General features: G+C 55.2%; 5 protein-coding genes across 5 annotated transcripts; 3 read left to right on the top strand and 2 right to left on the bottom strand.

Moving 5' to 3' along the window:
- Nucleotides 1-746: 746 nt before the first annotated feature.
- On the bottom strand, nt 747-3,400 carry HRG_04608 (LEC14B protein; the record flags this gene model as incomplete). Its single annotated transcript, XM_044863079.1, has 5 exons — nt 747-901; nt 970-2,095; nt 2,149-2,477; nt 2,560-3,141; nt 3,271-3,400. The coding sequence occupies 5 exons, from the start codon at nt 3,398-3,400 to the stop codon at nt 747-749; spliced, it is 2,322 nt and encodes a 773-aa protein (XP_044721693.1).
- A 1,257-nt stretch (nt 3,401-4,657) lies between these two features.
- HRG_04607 (Ribonuclease H-like protein) lies at nt 4,658-5,600 on the top strand (the record flags this gene model as incomplete). Its single annotated transcript, XM_044863078.1, has 4 exons — nt 4,658-4,700; nt 4,768-4,892; nt 4,962-5,293; nt 5,351-5,600. 4 exons carry the CDS (start codon nt 4,658-4,660, stop codon nt 5,598-5,600), a joined length of 750 nt encoding a protein of 249 aa, XP_044721692.1.
- A 1,629-nt stretch (nt 5,601-7,229) lies between these two features.
- Nucleotides 7,230-7,717, bottom strand: HRG_04606 (uncharacterized protein; the record flags this gene model as incomplete). The annotated part of the gene is made up of 2 exons (XM_044863077.1): nt 7,230-7,375; nt 7,507-7,717. 2 exons carry the CDS (start codon nt 7,715-7,717, stop codon nt 7,230-7,232), a joined length of 357 nt encoding a protein of 118 aa, XP_044721691.1.
- Nucleotides 7,718-11,666: 3,949 nt separating this feature from the next.
- HRG_04605 (GCR1-dependent translation factor) lies at nt 11,667-13,327 on the top strand (the record flags this gene model as incomplete). The annotated part of the gene is made up of 3 exons (XM_044863076.1): nt 11,667-12,251; nt 12,307-13,195; nt 13,257-13,327. The coding sequence occupies 3 exons, from the start codon at nt 11,667-11,669 to the stop codon at nt 13,325-13,327; spliced, it is 1,545 nt and encodes a 514-aa protein (XP_044721690.1).
- Nucleotides 13,328-17,376: 4,049 nt separating this feature from the next.
- HRG_04604 (uncharacterized protein) lies at nt 17,377-18,165 on the top strand (the record flags this gene model as incomplete). Its single annotated transcript, XM_044863075.1, has 1 exon — nt 17,377-18,165. One exon carries the CDS (start codon nt 17,377-17,379, stop codon nt 18,163-18,165), a length of 789 nt encoding a protein of 262 aa, XP_044721689.1.
- Nucleotides 18,166-18,524: the final 359 nt, after the last annotated feature.

Raw genomic sequence — 18,524 nt, 5'->3', positions numbered from 1 at the left:
GGAGGCAATGAAGAGATGAGCTTTGGCTGGCCGAGGTGATGGGTTAGGTTGAGGTTTTGCCAGGTCCGAGGTTGGAAAGAGACCTAAAGCCAGCAGGCCTAAAGCCAGACCAAAAGCCAGGCTAGCACTGCCGCGCTCCTGCTGCCTGCGAGCAATGCCTGCGAGCAATGCCTGCGAGCAATGCCTGCGAGTAATGCCTGCGCCAGGGTTTCAGGTACTTGAAGCTATGTACCTTTCCACTCTCTCAACCGGCAAAAAGACCTGATACTCACGTACCTACCTAGAATGTCTACGGATCACCTATATTCCGGTGCCCTCCAGACTCCCCCTCACTAGTAGGTAGGTGCATCCCCGTCACTGAAACCGAATAGGTCACTCTTTCAAGGTAAATTTAGCAGAGGTGGGCAAAGCCACCAGGCCGTTATCACGTGTAAAAACAGTCAATCAATTACGTACCTATACCAGTCGCGTGCAGTACCATCTGCTGGAGGTGTGCACTCACTCTACTTTTGCCCAGCAAAATGACGTGACAGCCATTGCAGCAATTTCTGGCGAATCCTTTCACCAAGCTCCACCTTTTCCCTAATCTGACAATGTACACAAGACAGTCCCAATGCTACGCAGTATGGAAAAGACGGCTGATATAATCCAAACGACAGGATCCAGGTGCGCCCATGTCCTGTGAAATCATCCAACAAATCATGTCCAGCCACGGGGAGCATCCTCTGGGCGTGGCACGGCCGCCCTCAATACACAGAGTCTTGGTATATGCTGGGGTCCGGCTGCAGATTGGAGTCGACACTCCGCCGCATGCCCGGCTCGCCTTCGTCCTCGGGCGACTCGTTGAACGCGTGGAGACTGCACGTCCCGTGGACCATGCTGTACCCGTTCCACGCCGATGCTGCGGTCCCGTCAGCGTCAGCCGCTCGCTCCCCCAACCTCTGCTCGGGCCCAGGACGAGTCACTTACCGACCAGAACCGGTGCACTCGGGTGCCAGCTCGCGTCACGAACACACGTGCCCCATCCTCCCGTCTCGTCAAACTGGTGGCGAGATTGGCTATCCAACCGCCGAGTTCCCATGGTGGCCTTCTTAACATCAATCGTCCCAGCCAGCGTGGCGTCCAGATTCCAGACGTAAACCTTGCCGTCGGCGCTGCCCGAGTACACATAGCGTGAGTTTGTCGACGAGGGCGGCGAGAAATGGCATCGGATCAGCGTGCGGAGCACCTTGTGGCCTCTGAAGGTGACAAGAGAGTTGTCGTGGGGATGCGGATCCCAGTATTCCTCGTCGTACGCTTCCCTCCGATAGTCAAAGGTGCTACCCATGCTGCGGCGTTGGCTGTACTCGTCGCGAAATCGAGCCGTTGACTTGGCCATGCGCAGATCCCAAAGCTTCATGGCCTGATCCTTGCCGTTGCTGAGGATATATCTCCCGTCGCCTTTGCTGTCGATGTATGTCAAGCCCTCGATGTGTCCCACAAAGGCACCGGCTTCTCGCCCATCCCCCATGCTTCTCCGGTCCCATACTTTTATGGTAGCGTCGTCGGACCCGGAGTAGACAATGTGAGGGGATGACTTGTCGGCGAAGCAGACGGCGTTGACGTGGTCGTCGTGTCCATGGACGTGATGCAGCACCGTACGCGACTCAATGTCGTAGACGACGATGGAGTCGGAGCTTGTGCCGGCGACTAATTCGCGCCCATCCCCCGAGAATCGAATAGACCAGATGCCAAAGGAGCGTCGACTCCTCCATTCTCCGTCATTCGATCTGCCGTCGCCGTCGAGATCCAGCGTGTACGGGTCCCCTTTATCGTTTGGATCGGTTGGTGCAATGGACACCATGCTTTGGATGGATGTGTATGCGAGCCATCGGTTGTCCGGGCTCAGAGACGCGTCCGTCAGGGTCCACTGCCCCCACGGATATGACACCGTCTTGTAGTGCTTCCACTCGTAAGGGTTTGACGTGTCGTACAAGCGGACCTTGAAGTCTTGACTGCACGAGAAGAAGAAATTGCCGTCGTCTGAGAATTGGCCTGAGTAAACGGGGTCGTCGTAATGGACAATCTGCTCGGCCCTCGTGCCGGGTATCATGGACTGGAGAGGTTCAGCTGGCCAAGTTGGCGCATCGAAGGCTCGGGAACACTGACCTGCATCACGATATCGTTGTTTCGCTTGCGTTGCTCGCGGTCCCCGAGGCCGATCTCGCGTTCGAGCATGCGTCGGCAGATGCGCTTCTTGGCATGCATATCGTAGTCATTGGCACCAAAGGCGCCGCTGCGCATGAGCTTCGTGCCCTCGTTACTCGGAACCTTGGGAAATCTATTGGGATCCTTGGGTTGTCGATTCCGCCGCGAACCCCAGAGGCTCAGAAATCCTTCTTCATCCTCCTCGCTGTTGAAGAGGCCACGGCTTAGGTCTCGGTGTCGTAAAAGAGCCATGAGCTGGCCTCGAGTCAGAAGACCAGTCCTCTCGCCATCTACAGCGTCCAGCAGTCAGCAACGAGAGCGCCTCAATGGAGGAAGAGTTGAAGGGGAAACGGAAGACGAGGGGTTCCCTGCCTCGGAAAAGTCCCATCACGTGGCGATTGGGGTCGTCGTCTTGGTCTATATCGTCGTCGTCTATTCCGTCGTCATCTTCGTCGTCGTCGTCGAGAAAGTCGTCGTCTTCCTCGTCGTCATCATCATCCATTTCGTCGTCGTCGTCGTCGTCGTCGTCGACGTACGTGCCGGGCATTGCGTACATGAAGGGCGGGGAGGAGCCGTCGCCTTGGCCGTCGTCGAGGGGGTTTTCCGTACCCGTCATATCGGGGATGGGCGTGGACTCGGCCGCCAACAGCGCGTGAGGTGCAGAGGGGGCGGGTTCCCCGTTGCCGCCGCCTGTGTTCATGCCAAGGACGGCGTGCAGCCCAGTGCGGAGGCGATAAAGGGCGAGGGTAGGAGAAATGTACGACGCTGCGTCTTGGCCGCAGGAGATGGACGAGGGGGCCCACAGCTCGGGGGAATGGGCGCCGGATGCACGAAGCTGTGAGATGGAAATGGAGCTGGTGGAGACGCTGAGGGACGGCTCAGGCAAGCGATGTTGGAAGAAGCAGCGTCCTGGGCTTGGCCGGAGATGCACGTCGACGGGAATGTGAGGGGCGACTGATGTTGTCACCGAACAAAGTGACGCAACCAATGCACGATACGTACATTGGCGGGGATAACGGCGCCTCGGGGACCGGCAGTAAGAGAGCGAGCCCCGGCTCCGCCAGGCTTGGAAATCGATCGTACAATCGATTTGATCGAATCGATTAATCGAATCGATTTCGATTTCGATCGATCGATTAGAAGTCCTGCTCGATCGATATCGTATCGATCCAACCTCCAATCGATCGATTTGATCGTCGTTCGCCATGTCCATACAAGGTGTCCAGGGTAGGCTGCGTAGGTTGGATGCGTGACGATGCTGCCGCCCGACGCGTCTGCCAAACACCCTGGCAAACGACCGGGGGTCCCAGGCAGCCAGTCATATCTATCTTGTTGCCGCGCGTCGCGTGTCGACAAAAGTAAATTGATCTCTCCGTCTCTTGCGTTTGCAAGTCCTCCCCGTTCAACGGAATCAGTACGCGTCGCAACCAGGAATTATTTCGGGCCTCAGCCTGTCCGAGTAGACTTCATACAGATTCGACCTTATCAGCCTCGCACCCTTCGATTTGACCTCGCCCACATTGTTTACGGACGTTTCCCACCATGGACGCGCTTGATGAGGACATAGAGATCGCCTCCTCCACGCCGCCGCCTTCCGAGCCGACAACCAGTTCAGCATCAACTAAATATGCACCCATGGGGTTTCCAGATTATGAAGCTTGGACGACTGATAAATTTGGGCGGTTCCCCGGCTTCACGATTTGCCACGACCCTTCTCGAGAACGGACGTGGTGGTGGCAATTCGGATTCAGAATGAAGGACAACAGGTCACGGCCCCACAAGATCGTATGGATCTGCGAGAGATGCTTCCTCCGGGACAGGCCGAAGACAGCACATTACGTCTTCATCGCTTCGACTGGGAAGCGTCGTCCGACATCTGAGGAAGGAGCACAAAGTCGTGGTTTGTGCCACCTCTCCGTACCCCATCTCCACGTCGTTCGATCATGCCCGCTAACTTGTCAGCCACCTTCTAGACAACGTGCAGGCTCAGTTACCGGGAGTGGAGGTGCAGAACGGAACCTGCTTGATATGCTTCGCGCCGATCCGACGAACCCTCGAGATCAGACTCTTCTCAGCAATCTGCATACGTTATTCGATCCGAAGATGAATCAACTGCTCCTGCTCGACTGGCTTACATATCATAACCTCCCCTTTAATGTCGTAAACTCTGAGCGCTTCAGACGACTCCTTCTCTACAACAACCCGGCTCTCCAGGAAGGCCAGATACCAACTGGCAAAACGCTTGTGAATCTGCTACTAGATGAGTATAATCGCGCTCTTGGTCCGCTTTGCGAGCTGCTTCAAAGAGCGAGAAGTATGATTCATTTTACCTTTGATGGCTGGACTTCCCGACAAAACACATCATTCCTCGGTATCAACGCCCACTTTATCGACCAAGATTGGAACCAATGGGGAATCCTCTTGGCTTTGCCGGCTCTCGCGAAACGCCATACTGGAGCAGCGCTTGCAGATGAAGTTGCAGATACAATATGCGCGTTTGGTCTTGAAGACAGGTATAGAACCACAGTCAACACTTCTTGGGTCCGTTAGCTGACAATCTTGACTGTTATCCGGCGTCAGAATCGGGTACTACACGCTTGACAACGCTACGAATAATGATACGGCTGTGGAAGCGCTTGCCGCTGAGTTCGATTTCGACAGGAAGAGCGTCGCATCCGCTGCGCCCTCATTTTCTGAACCTGGCCGTCAGGGCTATGATGTACGGCAGCAAAAGGGATAATTTCAACGAGTTGCTTGCTCATTGGGGCGATAAGGACTTTGTGGCTGAAGAGGAAGAGCAGCGCCAGTTGTCCGACGCTATCAATGAGCTGGCGACCGACGACGACTTCTGTGTGCCGAGCATGGAAGAAGGATTCGAGGTTGAAACAGTCCCAGAAGGCAGTCAGGATCAGGACGTACTGCCCGACATCATCAATGGCGAAGAAGTGGACAAGTACCGCAAGTTTGGGCCATTTGGCAAACTTCACAATATTGGCATTGCTCTTCGAACGAGCAGTCAACTTCTCGAGGTCTTTTACGAAGCTCAACGGCAAACCGCTCCTACTGAACCTATTCTTACGTGGGTTCAAAACGTCTGCACTCGCTGGCAATCCGATGAGGCGATGGCCTCACGCGCTCTGCTGAAGCGTACGGCTTTGAACAGGATGTTTTCCATCATCGAGGAACGATGGCTTGGCAAAGGCGGCAAAGAACAGGACAAACCAGCGATACTGAAAGAACAACTTTCCCTTGAAGAATGGAAGGTCGTTGTTGCGGTTCAGAAGATCCTTCAGCCATTCAAGATCGCCTCGAAGCAACTCCAGGGCGAGGGTATTGCTGGTAAACGCTCCACGTCAGGAGGGTTCGATGAGTACTTCCCGGTGGTAGAGATGCTCCTGACCACCTCGAACTAGCAGTTCAGGGAGTTATAATCGAAGAGAACGAAGATCAGACCATGAAAGAGGTTCACCTGTTCAATGACATGGACGCAAGAACTCGCAGGGTTTTGAAGATTTACATCAAGCTCGGATGGAAGAAGCTGAACGACTACTATAGCAAGCTGACCTCAACCGCATATGTAGCGGCAGTGGTGTTCCACCCCTGCAAGAAGTGGCGCGCTCTGGAACGGCTTTGGAGCCAACTCCGTCTCGTCAGACGTCGGGTGGGAAAGAACATATGCGAGAAGCTTAGCGACAGTCTGGAAAGAGAGGTACAAGAACATGGCTCATCGGCAATCCTGCGATGGTGTTTCAGCGGATACGACTAATAGTGGCTTGGACTATATTGAGCGTCGATTGGCGTTTAGTCGATCATTGGCTTGCCCTGAGCCTCGAGGGCGGCAAATTAAAGGACCAAAGCAGTCAACCGCCTTGCAAGAACAGGACGAGCTTGATCAGTACCTATCAGAGCCGCCGGTGGAAAATATCGCATACAAAACGGACCCAATCGCTTGGTGGAAGGACGTTGGTGTTGCGCGGTTTCCTCGGCTGTCTTATATGGCTGTTGACTACCTTACCATCGCGTCGTCTTCAGCAGGAACGGAAAGAGATTTTAGCAGCTGTGGGAGGATGATAACACCACTGAGATCTCGCCTACGACGCCATATTGTGGCGATGGCGCAGTGTCTTCGTTCCTGGAGTAAAGCTGGCATCTATCAGCCGACACTTCCTCTTGGTCTGCTTGAAGGGGACAATTGGAGGCAAGTTCTTCAACTGATGGGCAAGATCACCCTAGATAGGGATGATTTTTAGTATTGATCGATTCGATCGTCGATCGATTCGAATCAAACAGCGATCGATCGATATCGATCGATTGAAGGTGACGATCGATAAAATTCGATCGATCAGGCTCGAAAATCGATCTATAAGATCGATTTCCAACTCTGGGCTCCGCAATTCCGCCCATCCCCACATCTCCGGACAAGTGGCGCCGCTGTACGAATACCAGATTTCTAAGGGCTCTGGTATTCAGTATTCACACATGCAAATGAAGCTTTACGGTGAAAGTGAGTTTCACTCCCAAGGCAAAACTGGTCGCGCAAAATATAGCGACTATTGTGTCGAGTAGTGTGGCAATGATGCTTCTCATCGACTGCGGATCCTCCGGGAGGCTCGTGTCTTCCCCCTTACATTGGAGCCTTGACTTCGATTTCCGTGGCGAACTTGAAGAAAGGTACTGTTTTTGCTTGGGAAACCTACCGCTGTGCGATTAGGACTACTCTCAATACAATATCAAGGGATGGTAGGCGTAGCATGTTCGGAATGGTAGCAAGGAAAAGTCCTGCAATAGTCCTGCACCAAAAACAACCACCACCTGCGAAAAGCATGTCTTGGTTGATAGCATCGTCGCGCCATGGTTCAAATTACCTTCACTCTGTTATTCCTACTCCTCGTGCGCGTCTCTGGGTGCAGCACCAAAGCGTCACGATGGGCTGCTGACAAGCGGAAGCAAGCATTCGATGTACGCTGCTACCTCGCGGTCCGTCCCACGCGCCAAGCCCGCCCTTTCGAGTGCTTGCCGTTACATTGAACTTTCCCAATACCTCAGTCACCCTTGTTCCCACGGACAATAGTGTAGGCAACCGAACCCTGCACGCCCTCGACCCTGTTGTAGTCGCTCTGGGTGGTGGGACCACCCCGGAATACGTAACCGAACCAGTAACGGTCCTTTGGCGTGCCGCTATTGATGGCTACATGAAGAGATGGCAGAGTCAGTTCAGGTTCGACAGTGCTTTCCTTTGGACTTAAGTGGATTCTTCTTCTTCTTCCTCGTCTTCTCGTCCCTTGTCCGCCTCCAGATAGGCAGGAGAGAATAACATACCAGAAAAGGAAAGGGAGGAATCGCAAGCTGAAAAGGTCTTGCACTGCTGCAGGACATGCTCGGCCCACGTATCCTTGTTGTAGTCCTCGTAGCCGGCGTTGTAGCCTGCGATGACATTGCCCGGGAACAGGCGGTTGCCGGCGGACCACTCGAGAGGCTCTTCCAGTGGCACGGGGACATAGTCGGCAGCCTGAACGAAGCCGGGTGCCATGGCGGCGGCGACGATGGCCTTGCTGATGAATGATGAAGTCTTCATGTTTTTTTTTTTGCTTTGTTTTCCTTAGACGATGGGGGCTGAGCCACGGATGAGTTGGAATGGGCGGCTTTGGCTTAAGGGAGGCTTGGAGCGAAACCAAATGTCTTGAAGAATGAAGACAAGTGCGCAGATTGGTTTACTTCAAGAGTGGCTTCACGGGTTCCCGCCTTGTAAATATATGAATGCATGTGCGTGTACCTGTGCGTGTAAGCATGCCCGCAGAGCCCGTCTCCTCGCAACGGCGGACAGAAACGCGGCCCGGGATACCACGTAGCGACGACCTGGTCGGTCTCTCGTAAAATGGTGCCATAATGTGTCATGAATGTCTGCCATCCGGTTCTTCTGCCGGAAGAGGGAAGGACCATGTCGATGCGGCTTTCCCGTGAGTCTTGAACCCCGTCCGAGCCGCGGGTACATGAACATATGCACTTCGTATTCGGTAGACGTGTGCGGCATCATACACGGGGCATCGTCGCCGCGGTTAAGCGGCCCGTCGACAACCGGACAAAATGTCCCTCAAGCCCGGGGGAACTCACTGATCAGGAACAAGCTGCTGACCTCGCATCGGCGGGTCGTCAGCCGGATAGGCCTCCTCAGCTGCGGCCGCCTAGGCCGCACGGCCTGCACTGGGCGGCATGGAATCCGGGTCTCCCCTCTTCTTCTGCCCCTGCGTCTCGTCATGTGAAAGTTGCTGCTTCGGTTTGGCCACATCCAGCCGGACGTTGAGAGTCGTGGGTCCGTGGACAGGACAGCTTTGACTTCCTGTCCTGCTTGAGCATTCGCTGTATAGTTTCTCTATTGACATATCAAACAGGAAAAGGGAGATAGTGTGACTTTCTCTCTGGAGCCGGTCAATGCCAATGCCCCCAATGGCGGACATTGACTCGAAGCAGCCAAGCCAGCCGTAGCGAAAGCTCGCTTGGCTCGGATTGACTATGGCCCGTTGTTTCTACTTGAAATTCATGGAAGAAAGCGACCACTTCTGTCCATATCTTAGGATCAAGACTAACTTATTTTTCAGTTGGGATACAAGCCGAGATCTGGAGAAGCAAGACGTTGACAATTCTACAGTACATCTCCAGTCTTTGCTGAAGACCTAGGACGGCAAGGAAAAGGCCGCAAGGCTAACACAGAAGCTACTCATTTTTTCGTTTGGGCCCTTTTGAGATGGTGATGCCCCCTTTTCCTTGCCCAGAATTCCCTCGTCGAATAGGAAGATCCCTGGGCCACTTGTCGTGCCGACACGTTCTCTCCTTTCACCAATGGAGCTACTTTCGCTGTTTCACGAGGCAAGCGACGAGAAAAGATAAGAGCACGACACTCGCTAAACGGAGATGGACGACTGGAGACAAGCCAGCTCAAAAAGCACGTGAAGCGCACCAGAAGAACAGCTCTTGCAGGACATGATAACTTGAAAGAGGATGTTTGTGCAGAAGCAGTTTACAATTCAAAACATAGCATGGCGATTTTTGAGGCGGGTATGCGTTAATAGACTTGGCTGCACGATAAAGGAATTCGTTGACTTGACGAAAGACTAACTTCTGAATTTAAATTACTAGACGGCGGGCCACTTTCTCGCTTTCTCGTGTGGGGTGAGCCAACATCAATGCTTTTCACATACTGCGTGGTCATCTAGTTTCTCTTCCTGTACATGTATTTTTTCAGGAGCACGATGAAAGGTAGAGAGGGGGCCAAGGGGCCACACGTAGGCGAAGACAGTAATATATACATCTTTCTAGCTGGAAATACATGAAGGCAGTGTTTAGAGGTGTATATATACCCCTTATTGGTCTAGATTCTCTATACAGTAGGGGGGACTAGGTTCTGGCCTCTATATTATGCCGCATGCATCCTTCAAGTAAGATAACTCCTTTGTATCAAAGTGTGTAATTCTAAGCGATAATGGCTGCTTGTATAAGGGTCGTGGCTTGTATTACCAGTGGCCCCTGCCAACAGATCTCAACTATCCTCATGCCCTGGGAAAGTTACTTTCCTGGCTTAAAGACCGTCTCCATATAAGAGGAGGGGCCTGTCAAGTACCCGAAATCCTCTAATTTTATGGGAAAAGCTTCGGGTTGCTTTCATTGGGGGTTGTTGTTCGATTATGCAGATTCATATTTCTCATGGACTCCGAGCCATTTGTGACAGTACCAGGACCACCAACCACCAGGTAGATGTGATGTCTCCGCGGGCCAACAGAGCCCGGCCTCGTTGAACTGCATCTCGGCGAGCTCTAACCAGCAAAACTTGACACTGGCCAACGCACCTAGCGGAGTTCGGCCTGGTGACCGCATCGCAATCATGGCCGGCAACTGTGAGCAGTATGCTGCCGTGTTCTTCGCTACTGTCCGGCCTGGTGTCGTGCTGGTCACCTTGAACTGCACTTACACCGCTGCCGAGACTTCCACATGCTCTCAAACACTGTAGTAGGACAGACTGCATGTATTGGTATGTATATGGAAGCTGTTGAGTCGGCCTACGTATTCCGAATGCAGCTTGAACGATGCTCTTCAGTATACTCAGTATTGGGAAGCTTGACAACCATCAGCTACTGTCACAGCTTTCATATGAGATGCCAGGACTAGAAGTCATCATGATCCGAACTCAGGGCGGTCCTCGCTAATTCACGAGGATCTAGTCACGCTCGGTACTCAACAGCCGGTTAACGGACCGCACAGCGCCATCGTAAGCACTGCACCACGCGAAGTGTGCAATTTCCAGCTCACAAGTGACATTGAAGGCCGGCCCAAGGCGGCCATGCGGAGGCACCAGTAAGCTGTGCCCTGACGAGTTGGAGGCTCCCGAGATTCTGGCTGATGAAGGAAAGCAACCTCGTCAATAACGCTCGATTCGTTGGGGCGCGCCTCCAGCTGACAACGGTCGACGTGCTCTGCTGCCCGCCGCCAACGTTCCACTGTTGAGGTCGAGAGGCCGGGCAATGTGGGAATGACGCAGTTTGTGCAGTCCTCTTGGTCAAAGTGCAGGCATGAATGAGAGCGTGAATTACCTTGGATTTTGGGGACGGCTATCTATATATAGCAGCACGAGCCCAAAAGCCAGCCAATCGGTGCGAAGTTTCGACAGTGGCGGAATATCGAGCCCTTGCAAAGGGTAAAAAGGAGAGAAAAGGGGTGCAGTGCAGTTGGTCGCCTCGGAAGATTACCTAATCATATACTGTCGAGCAACGTATGTAGCGGTACGTACTAAGTCGGGGCGCGAAAGCTCCTAAAGAGCATCGTTAGTAATCAACAACGTCTCTCGTGATGAATCTCTCATCCCGGTAAAGACGCCTTCTGCTGTGCTGTACGAAGTAATTTCCAAGACTTTGCCCTGCCAAGCCACGGAAACACGCGTGGAACTCAAGCTTATCCTGGTTACGAGCCAATCTGCACTTGTTCGGTGCCTGTCCAGAGTTGCGGCTGTAGAATTTGCCCATGCTTACATAATGCCCAAGCCGGCAATCCTTCGGCCGTGACGAATACCTGTGGTGGATCCGCGGGCAATGTACCGCTACCCGTTTCACGCCGCCTCCCTGCACGCGAGTGGGCGCCTTCGCGTCTCCCCAGCAAGTGCCTGTACATGCCATCTTTTGCTGGGTGTCGCAACTCTCTCCCTCCCTGCTTCAGGGCTTTTGCTTTCTCGTCGCTCACAGACCTTCTTTCGCTTCTCTTCCCTCCTTGACCCTGGTTCTTCTCCCATCCCCTTTGCTCTTCACCTCTAATCCACGAGGTCCCTTGGCCGGCCTCGCCATCGACCGACCTCTGCTCCGCGGCCGTGACCGTACCACCAAAACCCAGCCAGCAGCATCGGCGGCCGACAGCACAACAACTGGATCGCTGGCCTCGTCATTGGCTCTGCCAGTCCATCGTTTTCCGGGCCATCGCAGCCTCGATTGCTCGTCACCATGAAACTCCGTGCCAAGCCTTCGGCTCTCCCGCTCCTGCTGCTCCTCCCTTCGCTCGCCGTCGGCCTCGCGAACGACGGCTTGCCCAGCTCTCCCGCCGCCCTCAAACCTCGACACGACCTGCCATCGAGGGCTGCCCCGATCGACGGAAAGGATGGCAAGCCCCATTCCGGCCCCTTTGTCGAGACGGACGGCACCGCCACCGACTCGGACAACAACGAGCTACCCCCCCTCAAGGGGCGGCCCCACGATCCGACTGTCGTAGATGGCAAGAGGATTCCCGAGTCAAACGACGGCGTCATGTTCGACAAGAACCGCGAGCGGCCCCAGCAAGGCACCACGGGCATGGAGGGCGGTGTCAGCGAAAAGGCAAATGCCCGCAAAGCCCAGGAGGGCCAGACGGGCGAAAAGGTTCTCACCCAGCCACAGTCCCCCAAGGAGCAGCCTCCTCTGCCGCACAGCGAGGAGCAAAAGATACAGACGGGCGACGACAAGGACAAGGAAAGGACAGCAGACAAGGACAAGTCCAGGTCGAAGCCATCTTCGGACAAGAACCAGGACAAAACAGACTACACGGGTCTTGACGTACGTCGCCACCATGCCCCCTGGCGCACCGCCGCTAACATGCAAGCACGAGCAGAGACCAAACCTCCCGGACGCCCCGGGCGAAAAATCGAACCCTCTGCCCAAGTCCGCCGTCAAAGACCACCTCTCCCCGTCCAAGCCCAGCGTGGACACGACACGGACGGGCCACAAACTAGGCCAAGACAAGGACGACGACGGCCTCATTCAACCCCTTCACTCCTTTGTCTTATCCCTGACCATGATTCTAGTGTCGGAGGTTGGCGACAAGACGTTTCTGGTGGCTGCTCTCATGGCCATGAAGCACGACCGCCTCGTCGTCTTCTCGGCTGCCTACGGGGCTCTCCTCGTCATGACCGTCTTGTCCGCCGTCCTCGGCCACGCCGTCCCGACCCTGATTCCGAAGCGGCTGACGAGTCTGCTCGCTGCCGTCCTCTTCCTCGTCTTTGGCGCCAAGCTCCTGCGCGAGGGTATGAAGATGGACCCTGACGAGGGCGTGTCGGCCGAGATGCACGAAGTCGAGCAAGAGCTTGCTGAAAAGGAAAAGGAGCATGGCCATCAGTCGCGCGATGGCATCTCGCCGCACTCGCTGGAGATGGGGCTCAAGGGCAGGGGTGGGCGGCCCAAGGGTCGGTTCCCGACGCCTCCTCGGTCGCCCTCGCAGTCGCCGTCGCGGAGTCCCTCGCGCGGATCCAGACCGCTTGCCAACTTTGTCCACGGCATCAGCAATCTGTGTTCGCTGCTGCTGAGCCCCGCGTGGGTGCAGACGTTTGTCATGACGTTTCTGGGCGAATGGGGCGACCGCAGCCAGATTGCAACCATAGCCATGGCGGCCGGCCAGGACTATTGGTGGGTGACGCTTGGCGCCATGTGCGGCCACGCCGTCTGCACGGGAGTGGCTGTTGTCGGAGGCCGGGCCATTGCTGGGCGTGTCAGCCTCAAAGTCGGTAGGTGGCATCTATCTGCCACTCGGAAGCGCATCACCGTGAATGCTGACCAGTCAACTAGTAACCGTCGGAGGCGCCGTGGCCTTTCTCCTCTTCGCCTTCATCTACCTCCTCGAATCCCTGCACGCCTAGCCATCCTCATACTCACCGTCTTTTAGGCCCATGACGCTCTCTCGTTTTTCCTACACGTCTCTCCACTCGACATGTGGGCGGTTTTCCAAGAAAGCTCCTGTCACATCTGTCGGCGGCCTCTACCGGCCTTGTATTCCTGTTGTTACTAAAAATTCGGGGCTCTCGGGCCCAGTGCGCATCCCAAATCGGACAGACGGTGGGACTGCTGCATGGTCCCGTCACCTTTCTGGACACGGTTGGCTGGCGCAAGAAGGTCGGTAATGTATAAGTCGCCGGGCTCGTTGTAGTTTTTTCTGTTTTTTTTTCTTTTCTTGTCTTGACCGCCTCGGGTGTGCGGGATGGGGATGCGGAGCACGGAAAGATGGTTCAAAGATCCAGGTCTGCAGGGTTAGAACGGAGTTGGACGGGCACGATGATGCAGGCGGCCGGCGGCGTGAGGGATGGATACACAGAGAAAGCGTCACCAAATGAAAGCGTTGAATGCCAGCGGTCGGAGGCGGCGCGCCATCTCTCGGGAACGTCGGGACAAGTTTGTGCAACGTTTCCCCGTGTTTCAACCCGACAGTCCTGAGCGACATGCTGGGGGCGGCGTTGCACGAGCAGCGTCGACGGGGAAAGTTGAGGCCAGCATGGGCATCGTGGTTGGGGGGGGGAGCCGGGCGAGGGAAGTGGAAAGAGAGAAGAGACGACAGGAAGCAGGCCTCGGGTGGCTGACACGATGCATGCCAACCCTCGCGCCCTTTCAAACGGCGACTTGCGCTCGGCAATCGGTCCAACCGAGACCCGGATCCGCCTCGACCAGATACAACAGGAGCAGGCGAGACATGGGTGGGATTGGTAGAAGCGAGCCTTTCGGTGGGAGGCGGAGGGCCCAGGTAGGAGGACCCAGGTAGGAGGACCCAGATGGGAGGGCCCAGATCTTGTACCGTATGCATGTATAAGCGTCTCATCTCTGCTCCGCCGGGCCAGCAGCCAAGAGAGCATCGTTGCAGGGCCGAATGATTGCAGCAGCACCAGCACTGGTCCGTCGGCTCTGCCAAGGACCGCCCAGCCAAGACCTGCATATGCGGGAGCCGCGGGTTGCTTGCACGGGGTCCAATCCCACGGGCGTGGCAGGAGCAAGCATCCGAGCAGAAGGGAAGGCGAGGCAAACGACCAGCAGTCTCGGCCAACAGCAAAAGGACGGTGAGGGGGCTCATGATGTCTGACACGGTAGGTCCTTTGCCAGGGCGGCGGATCTGTCTACCTGCCCGCCCCCAAGGACGTCATCCTCTTGCCCCGTCTTGTCTCTTCTTCCCAACCCTGGCCCTTGTCGTTCGGTCTTGTTTCTTGGTGCACTCTCCAAGGGCTGAGTGGGAAGTTGCCTGCCGATCTCCTGAGCCCTCTGTCGGGCAGAGGATTCGGTCTGCCGCCCAACGCTCCGGGCTGACGAATGTTTCTGTCCCCTTTTGTATTTGCTTTTTCTCTCTTTTCCCTTGTCGAATATGCGGCATCTGGTTTGGGACACGGAGGGCCGGATAGCATGCACGAGCACGCTCGCACGCAAACATATATAGCCTCGCACAAACACCTTCTTCGCCACGTCGTACATGTCTCGTGAGTCGATGCCCACATATATGGCGTGTATCCCGCAGCCCAGGGCGAGAGTCAGCGAGCTGCATTCTTCACCGGCACCACCAGCCAGCCCTCTTCTCCTTGCCGCTCCCCAGCCAGAGACTCCCGTCGACGTCGTCGTCTGTCTGCGCCGCGCCTGTGTTCACCATGTCGATGAGCGGTGGCGACGACATCGCCCGCTGTCCCGGGTGCAACATCCCCGTCTCCATGGCCCAGCCGCGCGCTGCGTGCTTCAACTGTGCAGCGTACGTCCCCCCATCTCCACCACCCCCTCCATTCGTCCCAGACGGACAAGACGAGCGGCACGAGCTTTCAGTGGTCGTGGGCAACGGTGGTTGAGATACAGACGGTAACGTGGAGAGGGGCGGAACAGTGGCGACGCAGAGTCCTCGACTTCGTCCCAGCAGCAGCAGCAGTCTCTACTCGCACCCATCTACGAACGAAGGCCCGGGCCCGGCCTCCCAGATATCCAAGCCTACCGCAACTCAGACACCATTGTCATTGTCCTGCGCCGTCCGCCGCCGCTCCCCTCGGCACCGGCGGCGTCACAGGAGCCGGATACCCACGCACCCGGCCCAGAGGGCCAACAAGACGAGCGGCCGAGACTGTGGCGGCGACAGCCGCAGTCGGGAGAAGACGATGATGGCGCCGGGCGCCGGCGGCGGTTGGTTCTTCGGGCGAGCAGGCAGCGGATGCGCAGGGAGGGGGCCCCTGGGGGGCAGAGGCGGCGGCGGCGGCGACAGGAGGACGGGGAGGACAAGGGGGCTGGGCTCGGGCAGGTTGAGCGGCAGCGGCGTCAGCAGCGGCAGCTTGACGCTGGGCAAGACGTGGAGGAGCAAAGCACGCGGGCAGGTGACGAGCACGGGGCTTAACACCCATATCATCTCGAATTCGTTGACTCGTTTTCATCTTGGTTTTTCCGTCTGACAGCTTCTTATGCTGGAGATAGTTGGGGTTATCGCGTCCCAAATCGGGCAGAATGAAATTTCTGATCCTAACACCTCAGCGAGCAAGCGACCAAGATATCGTTTTTGAGAGCGCTGTATCCATGGCATGAAGTCGCTAGCACGCCACTGATCCACGAAATGGCCCTTTTCTTTTCATACTCGGACGCAGAGGGGTCGAGCGACCTGTGCTCGGGCAGCTCGAACGGAACGAAGAGAACTGGGGCAGGCATTTCCAGAATCGTATGGAGAGGATTGACCAGTGAGGATCAGAGAAGGCGGAGGGAAAGGCAATACGATATTGACGACTCAAGCAGCCGGCCTTGAGGAAGAGAAGATTCGTAAGTTCCCAGGGGCGCAAGTGGCATGACCTGGGTGAAAAGAAAAAAAATTAAAAGAGAGAAAGGGCAAATCGCGCTTAAAAGCTACCGCAACTGAGAGCAGAAGTAATTTTTTAAATATAAAAAATTATACTGCTGCAGGTGAAGGGGCGTACGTAGTCCGTATATTAGAGTCCGGAAAGCACTACGAAGTAGCTTATAGTCCTTATCCTCCTTTTTTTTAGAGTATTACTATTTGCCCTAAAGCGAATCTCTATTCGGCCTAATCCGCTAAAATAAAAGTACCTAGATATCACTAGCTAGTACTATATATTAATTATCTTTTAATAGTAAATCCTTAGAATTTTTTAGAGAGCTTTAACTAGGGAAAAGCGTACTCGAGCGCCCGAGCCAGTAAGGGAGAGGTCCCCCTTAGGGAGGGGCCCTAAGTTACTATAGGGGCTTATCCCCCGCGCGAGGTGAGCGCGACGTATAAGATTGAGATTTCTAGCAGATAACTAAGACACGCAACGCCCAACTAAATGAGGGGATTTCTATAGAGTCTAGGCTAAATAGAGATTTACCACGGGGCAAATCGTAATACTCTGTTTTTCCCCTCCTATTTTCATCAGGTGAGCGGGTGACTACGCCAGATCAAAGATGACTCACGCTGCTGATCTATGCTTTCGTGCGGGACATATTTATCAGAAGCACGCACGCTAAGTTAGCTACTTACCTCTTGCATGCTTCCCCACCAGCCTTCCTGCCAACCAACCAACCCACCTACCACCCACCTAATTCATTATCCCTGTCGTCATCCCAGTAGGCAACGCTGCATTTCGTCAGCAGTAGAAATGGAAATGGATCTGGATCCAACTCTTACGACGAGCAGCTTATAGCGCTCTTCACCCCAAAGCAACGAGAGATTTTTCACCGGTGGCAAGACGCGAAGGAGTCTCTCTGCAGACTCGGTTACGTGAAACAAAGAGCCGCCATTCACAAGAAGTTCCCAACCAAGGAGGAGTATGCCGAGTACAGGGCTTTCTCCGAAATTTGGAACGGCCGAGCTCATCGACGGATGAATTACAGCATGCCCGTTGCCAAATTCATCGACCTTGTTCAGCAAACAGAATTCAACAATGTCGAATCAGCTGGCGAGCTTTGCTTCCAAATGGAGATGACCAGGACGCCATTCATCGAGCTCGGCAAAAGTGCCTTCGGGGGCAAGACCGTTCGCTATGGCATCAGAACCGGAGGCTTCTATCTCTGGCCCAACCTTGACGACAAATCAAACGAGCGCGGTGTTCTCAATAGAAGCGTCCTCGGCATCAACCTCAATGTGACCATCGAGTACAGGAGCGCACAGCCACTTGGAACACCCCTCAGCCCTCGCCGCCGCCGCCGCGAGCAGCGCAGCTCCGGAGAAGACTCAGTAGAGAGCGCCCAGTCCGACGACATCAATCACGAGCATGGCTTTGTCTTTGCCCAGATTGGTGCCCTCTACTACTGTGCCGATGACGATTATGACTCGGATGAGGGAGGCCCAGACCGTACGGACCCCGATTCAGATGCCTTCGGCACCGGCCCTTGGTGGGCCGCGACTGGTTTTGGCGCCGTCGTCGAGGTCAAGCATGACGGCACACCCGACGCCGTCTGGGTCGTGTACAACTTCTACAAGGCCCATGAGGACAGTGCGCTCATCAAGGGGGAGCATGTTCCCACCTTGGACGACAACGACGCCCTCCTTCCCCATATCGGGCGCCTCTACAAGCGCTGCAACGAGCAGTTCACCGTGGCCAAGATTGCCGATAGCCTTGAAGACTTCAAGCAGCCACGAGAAGAGTTTCGATTTGAGATTGCGGCTCGAGACGAACGTCAGATTGTCCACGCGAAGCTCGATGGCGTGCACAGGCACATTCAACGCCAGTATATCAACCGGTCTCATCGCCACGCGGGTTGACCGACGCAAGCGGCAATGCATGCGAGGGAAGGCAGCAGAGCACAAAATGGGGTGGTAGAATGGTAACCTAGTCTGGAAGTGAAAGGATGAAGACGCTCTGAGAGAACGGGAGAGGATTAGAGCACAAGCTTAGTTATCGCCAAGATCACGGGATTGCACATGCATAGCTAGGTGTTTGCAAATAATGGCTTGTTTCTCAACACATGGGTTGCTCGCGCGCAGTTTTCCGTTTGATTTTGTGCTGCTTGTCGGGTGCAACAGGAGTGGTGACGTCTTTTCAACAGGGCCGCCAATGTAACTGACCGTTGATATTAAGGGGACTTTGCCTCGTAGGGACGAGCCCACGAGGGCACAGCACA

Source organism: Hirsutella rhossiliensis, assembly GCF_020360975.1.
Source record: "Hirsutella rhossiliensis strain HR02 chromosome Unknown scaffold00004, whole genome shotgun sequence".
Lineage (NCBI taxonomy): Eukaryota > Fungi > Ascomycota > Sordariomycetes > Hypocreales > Ophiocordycipitaceae > Hirsutella > Hirsutella rhossiliensis.
The sequence above is the reverse complement of the archived record's forward strand: the minus strand, read 5'-3'. Positions and strand labels throughout refer to the sequence as shown.